Below are 25,531 nucleotides of genomic sequence, written 5' to 3' on the forward strand. Positions count from 1 at the left end.
AATAACCCAAACTCTCACCTAACATACTTTGTTAGGAAGACTCAATAATTCTTTGGCAGATAGTGAATTTCTGCTTCAGCACATTATATACTACTCCAAAGGTTCCAACTAATAGAGTTTCCGGATATACCTACACCATTAATTTTGCTATTATGGCTTGGAAATTGTATATTCTGGCAAAGTCAAAGAATATATTTGTGCTTTATAAATGTATTTTTGGGTGGAGGATGAGAAACTGATTTCTCAAGTTCCTGTAATATTGTTTTATCTTTGTATTTTGTCCAGTTCTCTATCATTCTTAAGGAAGTACTCTATGGCCATGTCAGATTTGCAACAATGCCACAAATCATTTAAAACAATTTTTTTAATGTTTATTTATTTTTGAGAGAGAGAGCATGAGTGGTGGAGGGGGAAGAGAGAGAGGGAGACACAGAATCCGAAGCGGGCTCCAGGCTCTGAGCTGTCAGCAGAGAGACTGACACGGGGTTTGAACTCATAAATTGCAAGACCACGACCTGAGCCAAAGTTGGATGCTCAACCGACTGAGCCACCCAAGCACCCTTGCCACAAATAATTTTTAAAACCAACTTCCTTCCCCAAAAGGAAAAGGAATGATTCCTTATGTGTGGCAAGACAGCAGATGGAAATTTTCTTGTTTCTCTCATATGAATTTCACCTGTCTAGTATACATGTGTAATTGTCTAAATTAAATGCTTAGAGAATTTTCCCATGCTTCTAAATGCAGGCCATTTAGACATGACCTCTATACACATCCACTATAATGAAGTGGAGACAAGCTTCAGGAAAATGAAGTACATGAATAACAACCAGAAAAACCTGACTGGCATAGGACTGGAAAAATAGTATGACTCAGGCGGTAATATGGAAAACACTCCACTTTCTCATATAGTTGATATAAAAATGACACTTAAGAGCATTTGATGATGAACCAGAGAGAGTAAAGGGCTCCTTGACAAGTGAATGGCTCACCATTGAACTCTTGCAAGGCAACAAGGAATCAGATGCCCCAAAGGTAATTTACTATGCTTCCTCTTGCATTTATCTGGTTGGCTGATTCTGGGGTTTCTACAAGATTTCTACATGTATGAGGACATTCATTATCACAGCACCCTTTGGGGCACTAATGGGATGGACAGGATTAATGTCCTGATGGATTACAAGAGAAAGAGACTCTGATCCACATTTCTATACAAAGTGCATTGGCTTCAGTAGTTTGGTGGGCTGCATTTAGATCAATGCATCCCTCACCTATTTATAATGCTATCTGTATGTGTAGGGTGGCTAAGCCTTTTTTTTCCTTTACTTTTCTCCTCACATTAAATCAAATCTCTATATATCCAGCGACCTGTCTCACAGATGTGAATACCAAAAAGTACTGCTCAGACCACCCAGAAGGCATTCGATGGGACCAAATAGCAAATCAATCACCAAATGAAAATTTGAAATTGCTTTCTGTGAACTCTGTCTATGACCCATCAGTGGAACCTCCTTTCTGACCATGGAGGGTGTCAGCTACCATTGCCAGTTTCCATTTTGGTAGGCCAGAGTAAGGATCACTGCCATGTATGTTTCTAGTACTCTACCAAAAAGACTAACAATATGTCCTTTTCATGACTTCTTTAAAAGAAACATAATCGTCATTTACTCCTGTCATTCTTCCCAGTCCTTTTTCCTCAAACCACTGAACATTCCTATCATACAGTGACACATCTGTAAACTAGATGGGTTGTTTGGAGCATCCTCCAAATCTCCTGGCAAGGCCTTAATGTTGGTACCCTGCCATAATCAACCCAAGATAGCAGGAGATAAAATATCCTTCCATCGACATTTGTATTGTAATATGGGGTCCTGACAAGCAACTACAAAAAAAAAAATCTCATCATTAGGTGTAAAAGAAGAAGAGAGACTTACAGAATCACTGGGCACTTCTCTTGTTCCTGTGGATGTCCTTTTTATGTTTCGACTTTATTCTCTATAAAGGTAGGTTGCTCGATGTCAAATACAACCTTCTAAAAAGATCTTTAAAGCTGACCTGATTTCAAAGATCTAGACTTTGCAATGAGCATTGTGTCGTAAAATGTAAGCATGTTGTGAGCCACAGTGGGGGCAGCTGGCTCACTGATAGAGATCTCACAGTGACCATTACTACTTGTTTTATGAAATGAGCTGCATGGGCACTATGACCACAGCATTAGTAACAGTCTCTCTCAAAGAAGCTTTTGCAAATTTCCATCAACTTTTTCGAAACGATTGGAAGAAATCACCTCTGGGTTAAAGTGTTAGGCCTTCCCTTCTACTTGAGCCGGATTTGGGGGCTACCTTGTAATTACCTACCACAAAAGTTGATATCTTGAGTCAGACTGACCATATTGTTATGAACTGAATGTGTGGGTACCTCCAAAATTTCTATGTTAAAATCCTAATCTAGGATGCGATGGAATTAGGAGGTGGGATTTTGGGAGGTGATTAAGTCATGAGGGTGGAGCCCTCAAGAATGGAACTCATGCTTTTATTGAAAAGACTCCACAGAGCTCTCTCACTCGTTGCACCAGATGAGGATACAATGAGAAGTTAGCTGTCTGTAACCCAGGAGAGGGTCCTCATCCGAATCCGACTATGGTGGCACTGTGATCTTGGACTTACTCCATCCAGAACTATAAGAAAATAAATGCTATTGTTTCAGCCACCCAGTCTGTGGTAATTTGTTATAGCAGACTGAACTAACATACGTATCATCAAATTAAATGATTAACACTGAAAATCGTGTTGGTAACTTTCTTTTTACAATAGTAATAATAATAATAATGATAATAATAATAATAATAAAGTGATCAAGTTGTTCAAAACTAGTGCCATTTCCTTAGAAACTGGCAATACTCTCTGACTTTCCCATCTCGTATAACACACACTTGGTAGTAAGTAGTGCCAAAGCATTTCCAAAAGACGCTTACTTTAAAATAAAACAGATGAGGGGCGCCTGGGTGGCTCAGTCGGTTGGGCGGCCGACTTCGGCTCAGGTCATGATTTCACGGTCCGTGAGTTCGAGCCCCGCGTCGGGCTCTGTGCTGACAGCTCAGAGGCTGGAGCCTGTTTCAGATTCTGTGTCTCCCTCTCTCTCTGACCCTCCCCCATTCATGCTCTGTCTCTCTCTGTCTCAAAAATAAACGTTAAAAAAATTAAAAAAAAAAAATAAAACAGATGAACATAGGCGAAGGAAAAAAAAATTGAGGGAGGCAAACCATAGAGACTCTTAACTACAGGGAACAAAATGAGGGCAGCTGGAGGGGAGGTGGGTAGGGGATGGGTTAGATGGATGGTGGGTATAAAGGAGGGCACTCACAATGAGCACTGAGTGCCAGAAGTAAGTGACAATTTACTAAATCCTACTCCTGAAACTAATATTGCACTGTATATTAACCTACTGGAATTTAAATAAAAACTTGAGACATTACTTTTTTTTTTAATTTTTTTAAATCTTTATTTATTTTTGAGAGAGAGAGACAGGGTGCGAGCGGAGGAGGAACAGAGAGAGAGGGAGATGCAGAATCTAAAGCAGGCTCCAGGCTCTGAGCTGACAGCACAAAGCCCGATGTGGAGCTCGAACTCATGGATTGTGAGATCATGACCTGAGCTGAAGTTGGACGTTTAACCGACCTGAGCCGCTCAGGTGTCCCAAAAGAACCTCACTTTAACATGTAATCTGGAGAATATAAATTCCATGAGAGCAGGAGCTTTATATTGTGCATGGCTATATCCCCAGTACCTTGAAGATACGTTGAATGAGAAATGGGTGTTGAGTAAATCCACGAATGTCTCAGTGGACGTATTATTACTGGATCTGGATTGATGTAGGTTAATAATATGTTTGATGCCACCTCAAGTGGCAGCTTTTGTTCCCATTAAGGCAACTTTAAGGAATTACTCCTGTAATGTAATTTAACACTAGAGATTTATAAGTACAGAGGATGATCATACATGTGACCCGTGGTAGGACTAAGAAGGAGAAAACCTGCTGTGGGATGGAGATACAAAAGGAATACAGGGCAAGAAGCTTACCTTACAGAGGCATACAAGGCAGGAGTGAACAACCAAGTGAAAGTACAAGGTAGTACAGAAGCAAGAACAAAATGAACAAGGCAGGTAAGACCTTCTATGGGAGTTTCGAGAAGATTGGGATAAGCATGAGTGCCTTCGAGTTGATTCATACGATATTGGGGTGAAGAACAGACTTGACCAGAAGAGAGTGGAGGTCAGAAAACCAGTGAGGAGCAGGATGGTAACTGCAATGCGAAGTTAGGTGCTTCTGGATTAGTACCAAAGTGAGACTGGAGAGAAAAGGCAAATAATGAGCATACACACAAGCACACACACATACTGTCTTCTGCCAAGGACCATACTCAGCAAGCTACATACATTAGCTCATGTGAGGTGATTATTTCACATAATCTTCATAACAACTTTATAAGATAAGCATTATTATCTGTTTTTCAGATGATAAAATCAAGTCTCAGAGAGGTGAAGGGATTTGCCTAAGATCATAATTGTTTTATGCAACAGAACTAGGATTCATACCTAAGTCAGCCTGACTCCAAATTGAAATCGTTTTAAGAAAGATTGGACATAATCTACGAAGAGCATGGAGAGAAAAGGTAACCCTCAGGTTTCAAAGGTGACATACTAGGCATACACAAGAGATCTATGGTAAAAGAAGGGAAAATGTAGATTAAAAGCTGCTTTAAAAGCACTCCAAGGTTTTAGTTCCACATCTAATATTTCTTAGAAAATGGTACTATATAATTCTAGACCCCTGTTTGTCCTCATATTTTGACTACAGGGTTGGAAGTTTGAGGAATAATTCTGACCAGATAGAGTCCCAAATTATAGACTCCCTTTTGTTGTAGGAGGGATTTCCTGTCAAGTAGAGATGTTTTGAAAAATGCAAAGTAAGCCTCCAGCTGCTTGGGGCACAATTCACAATTGTTTACAGTGTCATACTTCCCTACTTCAACAATGTTGAGCTACTTTTGAGTACAAAAGACCTTTTGCAATTTTTCTTCTTTGCCTTTGATCCGCTATTTCTCACCTGGAAAGAGCCCCTTCTTCTCCCTCTGCCCCCTCTCCACCTTATATACGCACACTTAGGTGAAATTCATTCATCTTTTCAGACTCATCTCAAAAGGGTTCTAGAACTGGCACCTTCGCTCCTGCTTATTTGAAAACTCTTAGAGTCATAATTGATTCTTCTCTTTCTTTTATATCTAATCATTCAGCCAATCATTCCGACCCTTCCTTTAAATTATATCTACCATCTAATCACCTGTTAACACTTTCACCCATTACCACGCTGGTCCACACCCCATCTTGGATAATTTCTTTCTTGGATAATTACAATAGCCTCTTAACAGGTATCCTATTTATATCCCAGCCTCTCTAAGGTCTACTTGATATTCAGTAGCCTTGCTACTTTACTTTACTTTACTTTACTTTACTTTACTTTACTTTACTTTACTTTACTTTACTGTAAAATCCAAATTCCTTTCCATGGCCTCTAAGGATCTACATGATATGGCATCCCTGCTGCTACCTCTTGGACTTTATTCCCCCCGATTCTTCCCCTTATTTACTCTGTTCCAGTTACAATGGTCTTATGGCAGCTCATGAAAGCCATTAGGCATGCTGATCCTCTAAATCTTCACACTTTCTGCTCTGCGTGGGGGGATATTCCTCTCCCATAAATCCACAGCTCCCTCCCTCACTTTGTTCAGGTTGGCAGCGAGTCTTCCCTGAACACCCTCTTTAGCGACCTTACTCTATTAATTCTCTAGCCTCCCTTATCTGGTTTTATTTTTGTAACACCAAACACTGCTTAATATATTACATGGATGTGTATGCATTTGTTTATTATCTGTCTTCTCCAACCTGATGTAAGCTACCTGCGGGTTAGGACTTTGCCTATTTAGATTATCGTTGCATCTCAAATGCCTGTCACAATGCCTGACACATAATATCCCTTCAACCCCTACTGCATCCCAGCCTCAGCCCTGCTCTGGCTTCCAGGAATTCCTGAGAGGGCCATGGGTGGCTCCTTCCCTTCTCACTGTGCTCGTCAGTGCTATTTGCAAAGGGCTCTTGTGAGGGGCCAGAGAAGCCCCTCAGACTGTACAGTGCTGGGAATCACGGGACAAGAACAAAAAATCATTGGCAGGAAATGAGCTCAGCTGTTGGGACCCCTGCAAGGCTAGGGTGTACCATTCTTGATGTAGTTTAAGAAAAGAGCAGGTTGTAAGATGGACAGATGAAACAGCCCAAGATCTGGGCCTTCTCCTTTTCCTTAATGTCCAGGGCAAGTCAGGTTAGGAGCTCCCTTTCCCTCCCTCCCTAGGACCATCCTCTCCCCATCCACACATTTCTCCCAAAGTTTGAGCACGGACTCTCATGAAAATTGTTCCCTCCAGTAGTTCAATGAGCTGGTGTTGGTCCTGTGTCATCCCTCTACTGCCTACAGGGTGGGATAATCTAGCTCCAGGAGGACACTTGGCCACAATGCTCTCCCAGCCTATCCATGGGAGGGTGCACACAGAACGCCATGGGAGGCTCCAAAGAGCAAGCAGGGCACTGAGGAGCGGACAGCAAACAAATAACACTGGGAGGGGAAGGCCCTACCCATGCCCTAGTCCCCACTGTGTCCCAGCCTGAACTTAAGATCCCCCGCACTGTCGTTTGTTTTTTTTTTTTAATTTTTAAAGTTGAGATATCATTTATATAAAACATTGTGTAAGTTTAAAACGTACAACAGATTAATTCGATACATTTATATACTGCAATATGATTACCATCATAGCTTTATTTAATACCTGTATCACACCACATAATTATCATTTCTTTTTTGTGGGAAAATATTTAAGATCTAGTATTGTAGCAATTCTGAAATATATAATACAGTATTGTTGACTAGATTCACTATGATGTGCGTGAGTTCCAGAACTTATTCATTTTCTAGTTGCAAGTTTGTACCCTTTAACAGCATCTTCCCAGCTTCCCCCCACCCCCGCCCCCAGCCCCTGGTAACTACCATTCTACTCTGTTCCTACAAATTTGGCTTTTTCAGATTCCACGTATAAGTAATACCACACAGCATTTGTCTTTGTCTGACTTATCTCAATAAGCATAATGCCCTCAAGGTCCATCCATGTCGTCACAAATGGCAGGATTTCCCTCTTGCTCATGGCTGAAAATATTCAATTGAATATATATATATGCCACATCTTCTTTACCCTTTCATCTACTGATTGACACTTTTGTTTCCATATCTTGGCTATTGTGAATAATGCTGCAACAAACATGATTACATAGATCTCTTTTTGATATCTTGTTCTCATTTCCTTTGGATACCCAGAAGTGGGATTGCTGGATCATAAAATCAACATGCAGAGGGGCACCTGGGTGGTTCAGTCGGTTAAGCCTCTGACTTCGGCTCAGGTTATGATCTCATGGTTCATGAGTTCAAGCCCTACATTGGGCTCTCTGCTGTCAGCACAGAGCCTGCTTCAGATCCTCCGTCTCTCTGTTTCTCTGCTCCTCCCCCCCTTGTGCGCGTGCATGCTCTCTCTCTCTCTCTCTCTCTCTCAAAAATAAAAATAAAACATTAAAAACAATTAAAAGAAATAAAATCAACATAAAGAAATTGGTGTTATTTCTATACACTAACAGTGAAATATATGAAAAATAAATAAAGAAAATGATCCCATTTGCAACAGCATCAAAAGCAATAAAATACTTAGGAATAAATTTAACTCAGGAAATGAAGAATGTTTACAATGGAAGTTACATGACTTTGAAGAAGAAAATTGAAGAGGACACACGCAAAAAATGGAAAGATATCCCATGTTCATGGACTGGGAGAATTAATAGTGTTAAATTATCCATATTACCCAAAGCCATTTATAGATTCAGTGGCATTTGTCACAGAAATGGAAAAAAAAAAAAATGTATGAGACCACTAAAGACATTGAATAGTCAATAGCAATACTGAGAAAAAAGAACAAAGCTAGAAGCATCACACTTCCTGATTTCAAACTATACCAGAAAGCTAGAGTAATTAAGACATTATGGTACTGGCATAAAAACAGACACATAGAACCAGTGGAACCAAGTAGAAAGCATAGAAATAAACCCCTGAATGCAAGGTCAATTATTATTTGACAAGGGAGCCAAGAACACTTAGTGGGGAAAGGATACTTTGTTCAGTAAATAGTGTTGGGAGAACTAACTATATGTAGAAAAATGAAATTGAACCCATATCCAATACTACTTATAAAAATTAAGTCCAAATTAATGAACTTAAATATAAAACCCAACACTATAAAATTTCTAGAAGAAAACATAGGGGAAAAGTTCCTTGATATTGGTCTTAGGAATGATTTTTTTGGATATGACACCAAAAGCAAAGAAAACAAAAGCAAAAATCAACAAGCAGGACTACTTCAAGCAAAAAAGGCATCTGCACAGCAAAAGAAACAATCAACAAAATGAGAAGGCAATGTACAGAATAGGAGAAAATATTTGCAAATCATATATCACATAAGGGGTTATTACCCCCAAATACCTTATCAAAAATACTTGAGGAATTTAAACAACTCATTACAAAAAACAAACGATCCAATTAAAAAATGGACGGAGGACATAAAAAGACATTTTTCCAAAGAACACATCCAAATGACCAACCAGTACATGGAAAGATGCTCAACATCACTAGTTATCAGCGAAAATACCTGGCTGGGCATACATACAAAAACTTTAGTACTCGAACCAGGAGACATGCAGAGTCTATGTGGGCCCTGAGCCCAGGAACAGCAGATGGGACTTTCTAATAGGCTTTCCCCTAGTTCCTGCAGGTTTCACTAGAGCTTACTTAAAGTACCACTGCCCTCACTACTGGAGTCTCTCTGGGGTATGCCTGGCCAAGGCCCTTGGTCTCTAGCTGAGCCCCACAGCAGCAGCAATAGCTCCATTTCTTAGGGCTGGGGACCCTGGGTCCACTGCAGATTCCCACCGTGAGGCGTTCAGCCCTACCTCTCGTTCAAACAACCCAATTTAGTCAAGGCTGGCCTGTCTCTGCTATTACCCTATCTATCTGGAATCAGTATCACCCACTCTGACCTACCCTGGGACACTTTGGGAACCCTTGCTCAAGAAGCAGGTCACCTGGGGCCAGTTTGTGCCACAGCAAGACGAGCAGGGGCAGAAGGAAGCTCAGGGACCACCTAGCTGGCTCCCTTCCCAGCAGACCCTAAGTAGACCTCATGCTCTCCTGCCATGTCTCACTTTGTGGGTTTCTCTTTCTTTTCTGGTCATAGCAGGTGGTAACTTGCATGTCTTTCCTATTCAGGATGAGCTGCAGATGGTGGCTGAGTCAAGGCAGGCATCTAGATCTTCTTCCCTAGCTATGTTTCCAAGTCGTGAACATATTGTATGACATACATTTCAGTAAAAAAGTATGACTCAAAGAATTTGAAAGGCTATACTGAAAACATCAGTCATGACCAGGAGATCAAAAGTAAGGTCAGTAAAGAGACATGAAAATGGAAACCACAAAGGGACCTGATACAATTTTCAATATTGCATGAAGTTGTCAAAAAGTGTCTTGTCTTTACCGATGATTGAATAATAAAAATGAGTTTAATTAGAACTGAAGACATTTTGGTGAGATTGTACTATCTACACTTTGCAACAAAACAAAACAAAACAAAACAACAACAAATATATATATATATATATATATATATATATATATATATATATATTTCGAGGGCGCAGGCAAGCAGGGGAGGGGCAGGAGAGGGAGAGAGAGAGTCTTAAGTAGGCTCCACACTTAGTGTATATATTTTATATACAGAGTTCAGAGTTAATATTGTAAGATCTGACCCAAGACACGACTTCACTGACATTAGGCATCCACTGACCCCACAGGAAAGAGTTAATACGTGGATCATGTTTTGAAACTGACTAAAAAAGCAATGAGGTATTCACAACTAAAAGAATTCAGGGTAGACTGAATTGTATGTAGATGCTGGATGAGGAAATCTCTCTGTGTCTTTGTCTCTGTCTCTGTCTCTCTTTTGTCAAGAGATTAGTCTTCAAGTTCTTATGCACAGAATGGATCATTATTCATCCAAGTATGACTTCCCATCTAGAGCCTATGGATTCCACATCCTTTTTGCTCCCACATAGAGTAGCCATGTGGCTATATTCAGGTCAATAGGATGCTCACAGGAGTGATGCATACAACTTTTAGTTCAATTTTCTTAAAGGTAAAGTCACATGCCCTCGTCTCTCTTTTACCTTTCAATGGAAGAAAACATGGATGAGCAGGCAATTCAATTTCAACTGTGTGGATAAGAAGAGGGTTCAGGTGGAAAAGTGTTATGGGCTGAATTATGACTCCCCCAAATTCATATGTTGAAGTCCTAACCATCAGTCCTTCAGAATGTCACCATATTTGGAGATAGGGTCTTTACAGAGGTAATTAAGAGGAGACCATTAGAGTGGACCTTAATCCAAGACGACTAGTGTCCTCACAGGAAGAGAAAATTTGAACACAGACATGTACAGAGGAAAGACAAAGTGAAGACAGGGAGAAGTTGGCCATCTACAAGTCAAGGAGAGAGAAGCCGCAGATGAAATAACCCTGGGGACACTTTGATCTCTGACTTCTAGCCTCCAGATTTGTGAGAAATAAATTTCTGTTTAAGCCATGCAGTGTTTGGAACTTACTTATGGCAGTTTTATCAAATGAACACAAACAGCAAGATGGATGAAAACAGTCTCCCTGAATGAAGAAGGGCTGTCTAACTCCATAGACTTTTGTAGAAGACAGCTAAGCTATCTTGGAGTTCAGGTATTTTGTCATTCCTTTGTTACGGCAGCCTCATCTATCATCTGGTATAATACTGAGAGAGGGGAAAAATAGAAACAACTGATCATTTAACAAAGAGACAGAGTGAGGCAAATTATGATATATTCACTAAACATAACCAGGAACCAGGACTTCTGCGTGGAAAATGGCTGATAAAAATCTAAGGGTATAAGACATATTCCTCAAGCAATGTAAAATATGCAGACGCAAAACATCTGGAAGCAACTATAGTTTAAAAAAAATTGCTTGTGTTAGAGTAGGCCCTCTTTTCCATATAATGTGGCTTCTTTACTCTTATAATTTAAATTGGTTTCATCAACACTGTAATGTACCTTTAGACTTAGCTCTGTAATTTCTATGTAGTCCTGTACCTGCAGGGCAGCAGAGAGGATCACTCTTGGACATCAGCCCCACCTATTCGGACTCTGAGAAAAGAGCCTACATGTTGTTCCTGCCTCTCTCCTTCCTTTTTCAGCAGTTCTTTCCAGCATCATTCTATTCCCTGTTTTGGTACAGACCAGTGAGTGGAGAGGTGTGGTCAGGAATGGAAGACAGGGAGGAGAGATGGTAAAGAACAAGGAGCAGACAATCCAGTCCCTTTCATTCCATTGCAATCCCTGAAGAATTCATCATAAAACTGATGCAAAGCTATTAAAAGCTTCAAAAGATTACAGAAACATCTGTGTGGTAGCTAGGAGGTGCAAATGGGGCCTGAGAACTCGCCAATGTGAACCAGGTTAGCCTGAATTAACAGCACGGGAAGTCATTAATTAGATTGTTCAGTTCACCAAATCCATTCAGAGAACTGCTGTCATAAAAGCAGCATAATTATGAACTTGTCCAAGACTACAGACTACTTTCCAGTCAGAAGAAGCAATTTACAACTCATACCACATAAGCTCTCGTTTCCATCTTATGAGGATACAGTCTTATTTGTTAGAAATGTATGAAGTTTCTCTCAAAGCTACTAATGGAAAATGACCAGGAGAAGGTAGATAGGTTCCACTGTTGTTATTATTTTTTTAATCTGTATAGGAAATCTAAATTTTTCAGATAAATTACTTGTTGCATGATTGTTAGTTATTACAAACAATTCTTAGACATACAAAATAATTTTTATCACAGATGCTTTTTAAAATACTGCTCTTCTTTTACTGCCTTAAATTAGAAGGGAGAGGCATATTCAGGTAATGGAAGGGGAATGGTGGTACCTGTCAGAGGCTGGAAGCAATGAGGTACCATCTTGAATTCTATGATTGAGGATCAATTCAAACCAAAATAGCATTTCAATTCAGTAATAACTTTAAGGCCCCATTAACTCCTCAAGGGACCCAGAGAGGAATGGTGTTGAAGAAAGGTCCTAACTTGGATCTATTATCAAGAAAAGCACCAGTGTGGATTTCCTAGGAAAGGTGCTAAGCCAAGCATACCTGCAACCCTCAACAACATACCTGGGTAGTAATCCTGAGACACTATAATCAAACACAATTGAACAGTCACATAGTAGAGGCGATCATGGCATTGGATCTGAATTTGAACTCTATGACCACTAATTTCCCTAGACATAGAGATAAATATGGGCAGTGCTCACTTTTCACAGTAGCAGAAAAAAAAAAAACAACATACAAATGACTGTGCAAGCTGAAACAGCGCAGAGCAGTTTTAATAATCATTGGAGGACATTACATTTGTTCAGTAACCTTTAAAAATGTTGGTGAAAACATTAAAAATTCTCTCTCTATGGTTTATAAATGTATAGGGAATTGAAAATAGTAAAACATTTATTTAGTATGCCATAATTTATTTAAAACACTAGAAAAATTGAGTATTAAAGCCTTTTATTTATTTGTAAAAACTTATCAAGAGTAGTTTGAACAGTTTTTGTGTTCTTCTGGTCACATACCATGCAGTATACGGTGAGCATCTTTCCTATGCCTTGGTGAATTTCAGATTCCTTTCCAAATTTGGATCAGCTTCTAACATTTTGTATTTGCATGTTAATGCCATTAAATATATCTGAGAGTTCTTTTATTTATTTTATTTATTTATTTTAAATGTTTAATTATTTTTGAGAGAGAGACAGAGCACGAGCAGGAGAAGGGCAGAGAGAGAAAGAATCTGAAGCAGGCTCCAGGCTCTGAACTGTCAGCACAGAGCCAGACGTGGGGCTTGAACCCACAAACTGTGAGATCATGACTGGAGCCAAGGTCAGACACTTAACCGACTGAGCCATCCAGGCACCGCTCTGAGAGTTCTTTTTATGTGAAGTTTTATGCCAGTGTCACTTCCTCTGGGACACTGTTGTCCTTTTAGCAGCAACTACTTTTCTCATTTACATGGAGAACTTCACCTTTGCTAAGTTCCTCTGGCTCCATATCCAGAATCTTTCAGCATTATCACTTTTTATATCTTTGCTGGCAATTCCCTCTGTTTGTGATCTACTTTTATAAAATGTCATGTGGTTTATTAGTGGGAAAAAAAAGAGTCAATAGAACTACACACTTCACTGAACTGAGTAAGATGTCCCATGAACAATCACCAACAGACTTAGAAGAAGTGATGTCATTGGCCGCAGATCACTGTGCATATTTGTTATTTGCATAATGATTTCTACATTGAAGAGCTGGCAGAAAAGTGTGCACTTAATGCAGTTACAGGTAATATAGCAAACTAACTGAAATTCAAACCACTCTGTTGCAGGATTGGTGTTATTTAACTAAACTATGGTAACTGATATCTGTGCATATCAGAACCACATAGAGTGAGGGCTGACATACACTGATACTCTTGTCTAGACACTTTTAAAACTTGCTATTGTATATATCCTAGGGGAACATAAAAGAAATAACTTCATGTCTTAAAAGGAAGTATTGGGGCACCTGGATGGCTCAGTCAGTTAAGCATCTGACTCTTGGTTTCAGCTTGGGTCATGATCTCATGATTCGTGGGATTGAGCCTCTCTGACAGCACAGAGCTTGCTTGGGGTTCTCTCTCCTTTCCTGTCTCTGTCTCTCTCTCTCTCTCTCTCTGTCTCTCTCTCTCTCACAAACACACACACACACAAAATAAACTTAAAAAAAAGAAAAATGAAAGTATTAACATAGTTAAATACAGAATAGTGAAAACAAAGCAGGGTAGAAATTCCAAATGCCTGGCTATGAACACACAGTGTCCCATTATGTGTCATCTCTGGGCAAAGATGCCCAGGCTTTGTGTGCCTCTGTAAAATGGGGGATAATAACAATACTTTATACGGCTATCTTATAGGGCTATCATAAGAATTAAATGAATAATTTAGGGGTATAAAAGGCTGAGAATGGTAACCACCACTCAAACGCCAACTACTATTATCACTAAATAAAGAATAATTCCAAATGGCCTGAGAAGAGGGTTTCCCCATGTAAGAAATCCTTTCCTACCTTCCTTACTCTCCGCATAATTTTCTACTAGATTTGCCTGCCTCTTCTCTAAGAATATTGGCAATTTTGTGACCAAGGTGGAAGGGAGTTGTTGGAGGAATGGTGGAGGGAGGGACAATTATTTCCCTCTAGGCCACCAGCTCAGGAAGGGCCATTTGACTCTATTCTGGGCTCAGGAGAAGGAGAATGAAGAAAGAAGGAAGCAGAGAACAGAGCAGAGAAAAAAGTGAGAACAGGAAACCCTAGAAGATGAAGGAAGATGTAGTCTGGAGACAACTGTATTTACACCAAACCAAAACCTGATATTAGCAACAAAAGGAAATATTTAGGATGATTTATGTCTCCTTCCATCAAGAACTATAGTAAAGGGTGATGCAAGCTTCATGCTGTATCTGATACAAAATAGCACTCAGAGGAGAGGTGCCTGATTCAAAACTGAGGCCAAAACATCTCATAATAAAGATTACACGTAGGCATCCATATTTTCTTAGAAAGAAAATAGATACAAACGACTCCTGGTTTCACAAATCACTGAATTTGCAAATATTTATATATTTCTAATATTTCTCAAATGGGGTCCATGAATGAAATTTTTCTTTAAAAATCATTCCCACCAACGGCCACCCTGTTTCCTTTATTCGAGAGCTGAAAATGTCTGCAAGGACAATTTACTTTAACATTTGACTTTACCTACACCCATTTGTTTATCTTGGCTATACAGTGAGAGGGAAATGTTCACCGATACTCACAAAGCAGCCACACTTTCCCTCTGGCAACCTGCAGCCACGGCTGCCTACAAGTTTTACGGCATAACCCAAGTTGGAGTTCCTCCCTTGCAGCCGAGGGATCATCCCTCACCTCAGGTTAAGTCCCGATGAAGAACCTGAAGAGCAACATGTCAAAACCTATCACTTGCATGTTCCTCCGGGTGGCTGAGTCACGGCCTCACTGGCAAGGTCTTCTTTACCAAGTCCAGGTCTTCCTTAGGGCCCTGGTTCTGTGATCCAGGGGGTGAGCAAGGGTAATATTATCAATAAGATGGGCGTGGCCTTATGACAGAAGCAGAAAAGCCTGACCTACCCAAAGTTTCTGTGTTTCTACATAACCGTTTGGTAGCACTCAGCTGGATGTCCAAGATGCAGCACACACAAGGGCTGCAAGGAGCCACTCCTGTCACTTCTACCATTTAACCAATAACACCACTGACGGCCAGGGAGGCTGCAAAGTTCCTGGGTTACGATGCTAGGTCTAAAACACCTCTCTGTCTCCCAGCCCAATGCACTTGCCTGTTTATCTTACGTCTTTGTTTCTCTTTGTCATTTCCCTTTTTTATTTCATTACATACCTAGATATGCATAACTGCAGTTCAGTTTAATAGATTGTGCCAAATGGAATGGTATGCGATCTGAAGTGCATATTCGTGTGTGACTAAGCATACGCGCACACCCCCAAAAGCTCATTTTTAGTGTTTTTATAATACCCCACAAGCAAAAAGCATTCTTAGCTAAACATAAGAATGCGTGGAAATGCTTTGAGACCAATGAACAATTATACGAGAGAAGGGTCTCAAAAGATGTGTTGCACTGCTGGGTAAGTTTGCTCTACGAGCAGAGTCAAGGTTGCAAACTGCAAACATCTCTGCTTTTCTTGCCTCGAGCTGGCTATCACGTTCTGTCTGTGCCATCTGGGTGCACCAGAAGCGTACGGTGATTTTGCAATAAACACGTGGTAGCTGTAATGTCACCAAGAAGCAGAATGACAGTGCAAAAATAAAGAAAAAATGAGGTCAGGTTTTAAAACAAAATGTATCCTTACCCTTTGAAGTTGAGAAATTCACATAAATTATTGATATCTGATATTACTGATTGAACATGACAAGTGAAATAAAGAAATGAGGTCACTTCCTGAGGAGTTCAGCACGTACACGTAACACGCACCTGTACACAGACAGCCGTGGTTACCCGCAGAGATCCCCCTGCTGACTGGAAGCTCCATCATTGGCAGGGAACTTGCGAACGACCGCCTACGAGAGCAGTGTGCTGTCGGTACTTTGCTCTTATTCGCCATTCTGTCCCCAGAATGTATTGCTGCACATGTGTCCCCAGGTTTTCCTTCCTTTCTTTTTTTTTTTTTTTTTTTTTTAGCACCAGGTTCAGATTGTCTACGTGATACAACCTGCAATCTCACAAACATGGGACCAATACCCTAGAACACTTGGCTGCCTGCATGTTAGGTTTCATTCAATACCATGCCAGGACTTCGGTAAATCATTGCCTGATGACCAGATTCCAAGAGGAAATGTACAATTGGAATTATTTTAAAAATCACATCATCTAGGGGTGCCTGGGTGGCTCAGTCAGTTAAGCGTCTGACTTCGGCTCAGGTCATGATCACACGGTCCGTGAGTTGGAGCCCTGAGTTGGGCTTGTGCTGACAGCTGAGAGCCTGGAACCTGCTTGGATTCTGTGTCTCCCTCTCTCTCTGCGCCTCCCCCACTCACACTCTGTCTCTCTCAAAAATAAACATTAAAATTTTTTTAAAAAAATCATGTCATCTATTATTCCTTTTAGTTTGTCTATAAAGACACACCTATGGCTGATAAAGTTCTTGACATGGCCCTGCTTTTTTGGCAAAATGATTAATCTAATATATATGTATATATTAGATTTCTAATATGAAAATACCTCCATTTACTAAATTTATATCTTATTGGACGACTAAGGATTCCTAGATTATACTGAAAATCTGAATGCATCCAAGTATCTGACAAAGATATGTAAGTAAAATTGGATTAGGGGTCAGGTATCTAAAACTATCTGTGTAGGGGCTCAGTAGATAAGGCATTGAGTTACAACTGTTTTTTATTACTACATATTTGCTGCCTTATCCCCTTCAATGGCCATAGAAATGTTATCCTAGTTCCTCTTCCTCATCCTCTTTAAAATACAAGTGAGGAATGTTGACTTGAATTATCCAGGTAACTCTCCAGATCTGAAATATAGTTAGGATTAGCAAACACACCCCAAGGCTTTAAGAGTGAATGGCTGAAATTGTGGAAAAAGCCTAAATGTCCATCAACTGATGAATGGATAAAGAAATTGTGGTTTATATACACAATGGAGTACTACGTGACAATGAGAAAGAATGAAATATGGCCCTTTGTAGCAACGTGGATGGAACTGGAGAGTGTGATGCTAAGTGAAATAAGCCATACAGAGAAAGACAGATGCCATATGTTTTCACTCTTATGTGGATCCTGAGAAACTTAACAGAAACCCATGGGGGAGGGGAAGGAAAAAAAAGAAAAAAAAAGAGGTTAGAGTGGGAGAGAGCCAAAGCATAAGAGACTCTGAAAAACTGAGAACAAACTGAGGGCTGATGGGGGGTGGGAGGGAGGGGAGGGTAGGTGATGGGCATTGAAGAGGGCATCTTTTGGGGTGAGCACTGGGTGTTGTATGGAAACTAATTTGACAATAAATTTCATATAATAAAAAAATAAAAAATAAATAAAATGTGCCTCAAAAAACAAAAAAGAGTGAATGGCTGAATATATAGCATGGATAGCAAAGTATAGAGACACTCCAAAAAAAGTAAAAATAATGCCTGGTACAGAAGGCCAGCTGCATTCTTTCACTAAAAACCTGCAAAACCTATACTATAAGGAACTTAATTTTTTTTTAATGTTTATTTATTTTTGAGAGAGAGACAGAGCATGAGTGGGTGAGGGACAGAGAGAGAGGGAGCACAGCATCTGAAGTGGGCTCCAGGTTCCAAGCTATCAGCACAGAAGCCAACACGGGGCTCAAACTTGCGAACTGAACCGGGAGATGGTGACCTGAGCAGAAGTCTGATGCTTAACCGAATGAGCCACCCAAGTGCCCCTAATATAAAACTAAATATTAATGGTGTAATTGTATTTTCCTCCCAAGAAGTGAGAGAAGGAAAGAAGGAAGAAGGGAAGAAAGACAGGCAGGGAGGATAAGAAGGAGGGAGGGAAGGAGGGAGGGAAAAAGGGAGGGAAGGAGGGAGAAAGGTAGGAAGGTAGGAAGGAAGGTAGGAAGGTAGGAAGGAAGGCAGGAAGGCAGGAAGGCAGGAAAGAAGGCAGGAAGGAAGGCAGGAAGGAAGGCAGGAAGGAAGGAAGGAAGGAAGGAAGGAAGGAAGGAAGGAAGGAAGGAAGGAAATATGGAAGTGACTAAACTTTTGCCCAGAGGAAAGAGGTGTAATGATTATCAACTTAATAATGCTTGCATCAAATACAAAGTTTCTCTTTCTACCATAAAAACATGCAAAGGAGAATCTTTCATTTTCTTCACTTATCAAAAGAGATAGTTTATTACCTTCAAAGTCCACATCTCCAACCAGTTTTGTCTTTCCTGTCACTGGGTCATGGACATAGTTGATACCCACATCAATTACAGCAGCACCTTCTTTAACCATATCAGATGTGATCAACTTAGGAATACCTGAAAGCAAAACACAGTTGTAAAACACTCTGGAAAATATTTAAACTTTGTCCTTGAGCATACCAAAGGTTTATACAGCTAATGTTTTGTTGTCATGGCTTTAAAAAAATATACAACATACACTGTTTCTAGGAAGAGACCAACGGCACTTGATCATTTCCAATGAAGCAGAAGAATAAAGGCAGCACATGGGGGCTTCTGTGCTTAAAATCCTACCTGGATTTACCCTTTCACCTCAGAGATTGCTATCAGATTTCTCCAGATGGATATCCACTGGAGTCGCATCCTTGTATATTTCACATACTATAAATAGCATAGGGACATCATGGCTATGAAACAGGCTCCTGTTGAGGTTGGGTGGAAAGAAAACTACTTGGAAATTGGACGTAGAGACAAAGAAGGGTGAGGTGGGGTGGGGGTGGGTTGGATAAAAAGAAAAAAATGAAGTGAAAATAATTTAAATGCTCAGGGTGGTGGTAAACTTTAAAGTGCCACACACATAGTGGTATCTTATCAACTCCAAACATGAAGTGTTATTTTGAGCTTTCTTCTTATTTTGTCTTTGCTTCTTTGATTCATTATGTCTGTATATGACTTGGAAAGGTATAAGATATACTAAACTCTACTATTTCTCCATTGCAGTGGGAAAGATCGCTCTACAGAGATCTTACATCACCATGCATTTTCTATAATTATTTTCAAACTTTATTTCAAGTACAACAGTACCAGCTAACAATGGTTAATGTTCCAGTTATTTTTGTTAATAATTAAAAACCATTCCTAAGCTTAGTGACTTAAAATATTTTATTATTACATTTCGTGGTTCTGTGGGATGACTGAGCTCAGCTGGATGGATCTTCACTGGAGTCTTTCACATAGTTGGACTCAGACAGTGGCTGAGGCTGGAGTCACCTCAAAATGTGACTAGGCTGGTTGTCCAAGATGGCTCACTCACATGGCTATCGTTGTTGCTCATAGTTGGCGGAGCTCAGTTGGGGCTGTCAACTGGGGCATACAGGCATGGACTCTCCTGTGGCTTGGGCTTCCCACAGCCTAGCGTCTGGCTTCCAAGAGTGAGTGCTCCAAGAGACAGGAAGCAGAAGTTGCCGGTCACTTAAGCCTAGAACCTGGGAGCTGGCACAATATCATTTCTGTCATATTCTATCAGTCAAGCAGTGACAGAATCTAGTTAGATTTAAGAGGACAGACAGAAACTCCATTTCTCAGTGGGAGGAAAATCAAAGGTTTTGTGGCCATCTTTAGTCTATCACAATGCTTCTGGTGGACACTGTGTCTAGCAGGTGATTTACTCATTTTCACATTCTACATCCTTTGCATGAAAAGGACTCAATGTTGTGTTGTCAGAGGCTTTCTTCTACCTAAATTATCCACTTATGCATTCCAGATGGCATATGATTTTTAGTACAATTAAGATTTTAATGGCTATAAAGAAACAGTGCTAAAATAGATGTAGCTACCTGATACATTCCTTAGTCACATAATAATATAACCAATGAGGCATCAATGTTTGAAATATGTTTTTTTCTCATGCTTTCCTACCCTAGCCCATAGAACTTCTTTTTATCAGTTCTAGCATAGATATTGAGTATTGTTCTAAAGATAGTAATAAAATCCCATTTTTTCTTGGAATCCAATAGAAAAAGAAAACCTAGCCTTTTGGCTCCCTGAGTAGTGCCATGGCAATCTGAAGAACAAGCACCTTAAGAAAGGCAGCATAAAGGGAGCCAAGAAGAAAGTGATTGATCCATTTTGTAAGAAAGATGGGTATGATGTGAAAGCGCCAGCTGTGTTCAATATAAAAAATATTGGAAAAACACTAGTTATAAGAACTCAAAGAACCAAAATAGGATCTGATGGGCCTCAATGGTCATGTTTTTGAAGTGAGCCTTGAAGTGAGCCTTGCTGGTCTGCAGAATGATGAAACTGGATTTAGAAAATTCAATCTAATTACTGAGGATTTTAGGGCCCAAACTGCCTGACTAATTTCCATAGCATAGATCTTACCCGTGACAAAATGTATTCCATGGTAAAAAAAAAAAAAAAAAAAAAAAAGGCACACCATGATTGAAACGCATGTTGATGTCAAGATTACTGATGGTTATTTGCTTCATCTACTTTGTGTTGGTTTTACTAAAAACTGAGACAATCAGATTCGGAAGACCTCTTATGCTCAGCACCAACAGGTCCACCCAATTCAGAAAAAGATGACGGAGATCATGACCCGAGAGGTGCAGACAAATGACTTGAAAGAAATGGCCAATAAATTGATTGCAGATAGCATCAGAAAAGCCTTATCAGTCTATTTATCCACTCCATGATATCTTTGTCAGAAAAGTCAAAGTGCTGAAGAAGCTCAAGTTTGAATTGGGAAAGCTCATGGAGCTTCATGGGGAAGGTAGTAGTTCTGGCAAAGCTACTGAGGACGAGACCAGTGCTATATTGAACGAGCTGATGGATATGAGTCTTAAACAGTCCAAGAATCTGTTCAAAATTCAGACATTTAATGGTGACAAAAAGTCTTATGTGTGATGTTTAATTATCGATCATTCTTTTTAAATAATCTAAGCTTGGTGAATTCGATGTTCTGATGTGAACTTCTCTGAGTTGTTGTTTGGATTTTATCCATTGCTCTTAGTTACTAAAGAGCTCTGACAGGGTAGTGATCTATTTTAAGCTGTAGTGATCCGGATGCAAATATTATAGATGGTTAATAAAATCTTTTCTTTTTTTAGAAAAGCCGTAAGTTGATTATAGATAGCTGCAGAAAATATTTTTAAGATGAAAATGTTGACGAAATAGTTACTAAAATCCAGCTTTTGAGAAAGATCCAGATTTCTCTCTCGGTTGTAATAGTTCATTACATTTGCTCTGAGGATATCAGACTGGCAATAACAAATGCACAATTTTCAAAATAGACGTAAATGCGAGCTTGATTTTAATTGTTAGGAAAATTAAAAAATAGAAAAACCTTAAATATGTGTTTATTTTTTTCTGATGATGACATCACATATGTCCACTGTAGAAAATCTAGAAAAAATCTAAAAGTTTAAGATAAAAATAAAAATCACTATAATCATGCCATTCAAAGATAATAAGTATATTTTTATTGTATTTCTTTCTAGGATTTCAAAATACTTATATATTATATATATATATATATATAATGTATATATATAATATAATATCATATAAAATATGATACCTATAACTTTGCTTATATTGTGACTATAAATCCTACCATTTGCCATTAAAGTTAAATTATGAACATTTTTCCATTTTATCAATTATTTGAAATTTAAAACCTACATGAAATAATTTATCACATGGATTATCATAATAAGTTATGCAGTCCTGAACTCTAATATTTTGCTATCATAATTAAATGTGGTGATGACCACTTATGTCCAGAAAACTACAGATCGTTTCTTAGTTGCAGCATCAAATTTGACAAAGTGTTTCACTGAACCCTTATTTACACGATGGAAAACTGTGGGTTGGATGAAAGCTCCAATTGGTACAATCCTGGATAGTTAAATAATGTATTCCAAAACTATTGGTCAATGCATCTGTAGGAAGGTCTGCAGAGGTCTTCCATGAAAAGTATTTGTCAGTACCATTTTCCAAATTTTTAATAAAGAACTTGGAAGAACACACTGGCACTGTTATGGTTATTTTATCTTTGTTTTCCTCCAGGTCTATTTTCTGCCTTTCTCTGCTCTCATCTATGCCAGCGGCAGGGCTAATCCTTAAAGAGGTCTTGTGTGCTACCTATATCTCCTGGAACCTTGTGACAGCCTTGAGGACAAGCTCAAGCTAGCCTACTGGAGGATATAAATCCTGTGGAGGGAAGCTGAGTCATTTCAGCTGAGGCCATCCTACACGAGTCAGACTCTAGCTAACCACCAGCTGAAGGCAGATGCTTGAGCAAGCCCAGTCAAGATCAGAAGAAACAAGCCACGGTCACTGTCACTGACCAGCTGAACCCAAATTCATGGGAAATAAAAAAAAAAAGTGATTCTTTAAGGTGATTGAGTTAGGTTTGTTTTTGTTTTTCTTAACACAGCAATAGCTGCATAGCCCTATATTTGTAAATGAACAAAATTGGATAGAATAGCTAATAGGTAGCCCACTTTGGAATGATGGACTATACAAGTTGCAAGAAAAATTTAAAAGGGGATAAATGTATAATTCTGACCAGGTGCTTTACTTGACTAAAAGCTCATTAAAAACTATTAGGCTACTCTAAGACAAACAGTGTCCAGATATAAGGATATAATGTTTTCCTCTATATTTTTAGCAGACTCTCTGGAGTCATTGGTTACATCCAGGGGCTGGTCTAGAGAAGGATAATTAGAATGTATCTAGAACTCATGCCATATGGAGCAAGTGCTATCGAACTAGTTGGTTTAATTGCTTACTACCAGTCTGCAACAGGGTAAAAAAGCTTCTGCACAATGTAAAACAACTATATCACTAAACACATTGTTTGATTCAGGTAGCTTTATTTATTCATAGCAATGTTTTTTCAGTGAAGTATGTTGATTTATGTTCTGGTGCAGCGCCTTATCTTATTGTGGACCTAAGGTTCCCAGAGGTAAGAAAGAGTCATGGACTAACACTGGTCCACACACTGAATACCTCTGAAATGGAATGGTTGAATAAATTCAGGTTGCCTATCTCAGGAAAAACAAAACAAACAAAAACAACTGAAAACGAAAGCAGAACCCAATAATCGTGGTCGTGTTGTCAATATGTTAAAGAGTAGATTTAGTCTACATGTTTGCAGAAAGAAAAATGAAAGAATGAGGGAACAAAGGAAATAGCTTTCAGCTCACTATAGAGAATATTTTAAGAATAAGAAAACACTACACAAAAAGAAACTGTATACTGCCCTTATTCCTCACTAGAAATATTTACTATAGGGTAAAGGAAGAATTAATTAATTAATTGTCTTCCATTTCTATGATTTAAACATTGTCTTTTTGTGTCATCAAATTAAATGTTCTTTTCTTTCTTCTCTCAACTAATTCATTTCTGATCCTTGCAGACTTCTAAAAAAATTTTGTAATGTTTATTTATTTTTGAGAGAGAGAGAGAGAGAGAGAGAGAGAGAGTGCGGTGGAGGGGCAGGGAGGGAGACAAAGAACTCGAAGCATGCTCCAGACTCTGTGCTTCAGCCCAGAGCCCCATGCCAGGCTCGAATGAACTCATGAACTGCAAAATCATGACCTGAGTCAAAGTTGGCCACTTAACCGACTGAGCCACCCAAGCACCCCTGATCCTTGCACTCTTCTGACCCTATCATAGAAATAATACAGATTTTACTTAATACTGGAATTATAACAAATGGACATTCAAAATCTGTTTTAGATATCTTAAATACTCTAAGTCATCCATCTACATTGTTGTCTTGTAGAGGAAAATGATTGGAAGTATAAAGTTGTTCATTAATTACATTTTTAAAGGCACTGAAAAGAAATTTCTTAGACATGATATATTTAGTTCTCCAAGTATACAAATGCAATATATTTACATTCTTACTGTTTGATAACAGTGAAATAGAATTAAAATCCATTTAAATATTTAGTAAATATTTAAATATCAATAGGTTTTTAATGCCATTAGTATGTGGAGTCAGATCGTTCTTTTTTTTTTTTTTACATTTTGTTAAATTTGCAAATGAACAGTGATTCAAGTAACTATTTCCTATGAGATTTATTTATTTACTTATTTCTTACATTTTGCCAAGATAATTCCATGGAAACCTATCCTTAAATCTTATATAATTTGAAGGCTCAAGCATTATATGTGAGAACCGAAACCACCCACACCCACATAGCTTACTGTATACATTAATATGACTTTACTATTCCACTGTTTTCATCAACATGACTTTATTATTCTAGAAAACCCTTGCTCAGAGAGGTAGAAGCTACAGATAATTTCACTGTCTCTGGAAGTTACTAAAAAACTCATTTAAATTATCATCAAGTTGTTTGACTTTTCCGTGGGTAGTCTCAAATGGCTGTTTGTTCTCCAAGACTCTTGAAACCCCTTGCTTCAAAACCCTCTCCCTGTTGTACCCACCAATCCCTGTTATGCTCCTTACCCAATCCTGAGCAAGTCTCTGCATTAAAAAACTTGCTTTAAAACAAATTTTCAACCTCTAAGCATCTCAGCTTTGCTTCTATGCCACAAGACACTACTCAGATAAATAGGCTCTTGGGGTGGGGGTGGGGGCGGGAATCGCTGATTTGAGGAATTTGATGATTTCTGTGGCATAAATACTCCTCTATGGCATAAATATCCCTACCACGACTGACTTCAAGATAGCAAGTGACATCACTGAACACAGAGTTGGAAAGAGATGCTCAGAATCAACCTTCACAGGTTGGCTGATGGTAGAGAGCTCTGGTGCACACAGCTCCTAAAAGACTGCCAAGACAGTGTTTTTCCATGCTTCTGTAATCATAAGCTCAGATTTGTCTTATCAATGGGCTGTTTGGGTGTTCAGGGAGAGCCAGTATTCAACAACATTGCGGATCCATGAAGATTTCCTCTGTTACCACTCTTAACATTCAAGACCTCAACTCAGAAACCACAGGTGCCTCTGTGGCCCCTTGAGTCTCTTGCTACGATAGGAAACTGTTAGTCTCTCTAACTAGAATGATAAGGTAAGTCTAGTAATAAGT

The 25,531-nt window shown here is 39.2% G+C and overlaps 1 protein-coding gene and 1 pseudogene across 1 annotated transcript in view; one reads left to right on the forward strand and one right to left on the reverse strand.

Moving 5' to 3' along the window:
• MTHFD2L (methylenetetrahydrofolate dehydrogenase (NADP+ dependent) 2 like) overlaps positions 1 to 25,531 on the reverse strand; it is a 144,894-nt gene that overhangs the window by 9,634 nt on the left and 109,729 nt on the right. The window contains exon 7 of the mRNA XM_042936196.1: positions 18,693 to 18,818. Coding sequence (XP_042792130.1) covers positions 18,693 to 18,818 — 126 coding nt within the window. The remainder of the gene's footprint in view (positions 1 to 18,692; positions 18,819 to 25,531) is intronic.
• LOC122217220 lies at positions 19,144 to 21,343 on the forward strand (annotated as a pseudogene).

The sequence above is a fragment of the Panthera leo genome, chromosome B1 (assembly GCF_018350215.1).
Source record: "Panthera leo isolate Ple1 chromosome B1, P.leo_Ple1_pat1.1, whole genome shotgun sequence".
Taxonomy (NCBI): Eukaryota; Metazoa; Chordata; class Mammalia; order Carnivora; family Felidae; genus Panthera; species Panthera leo.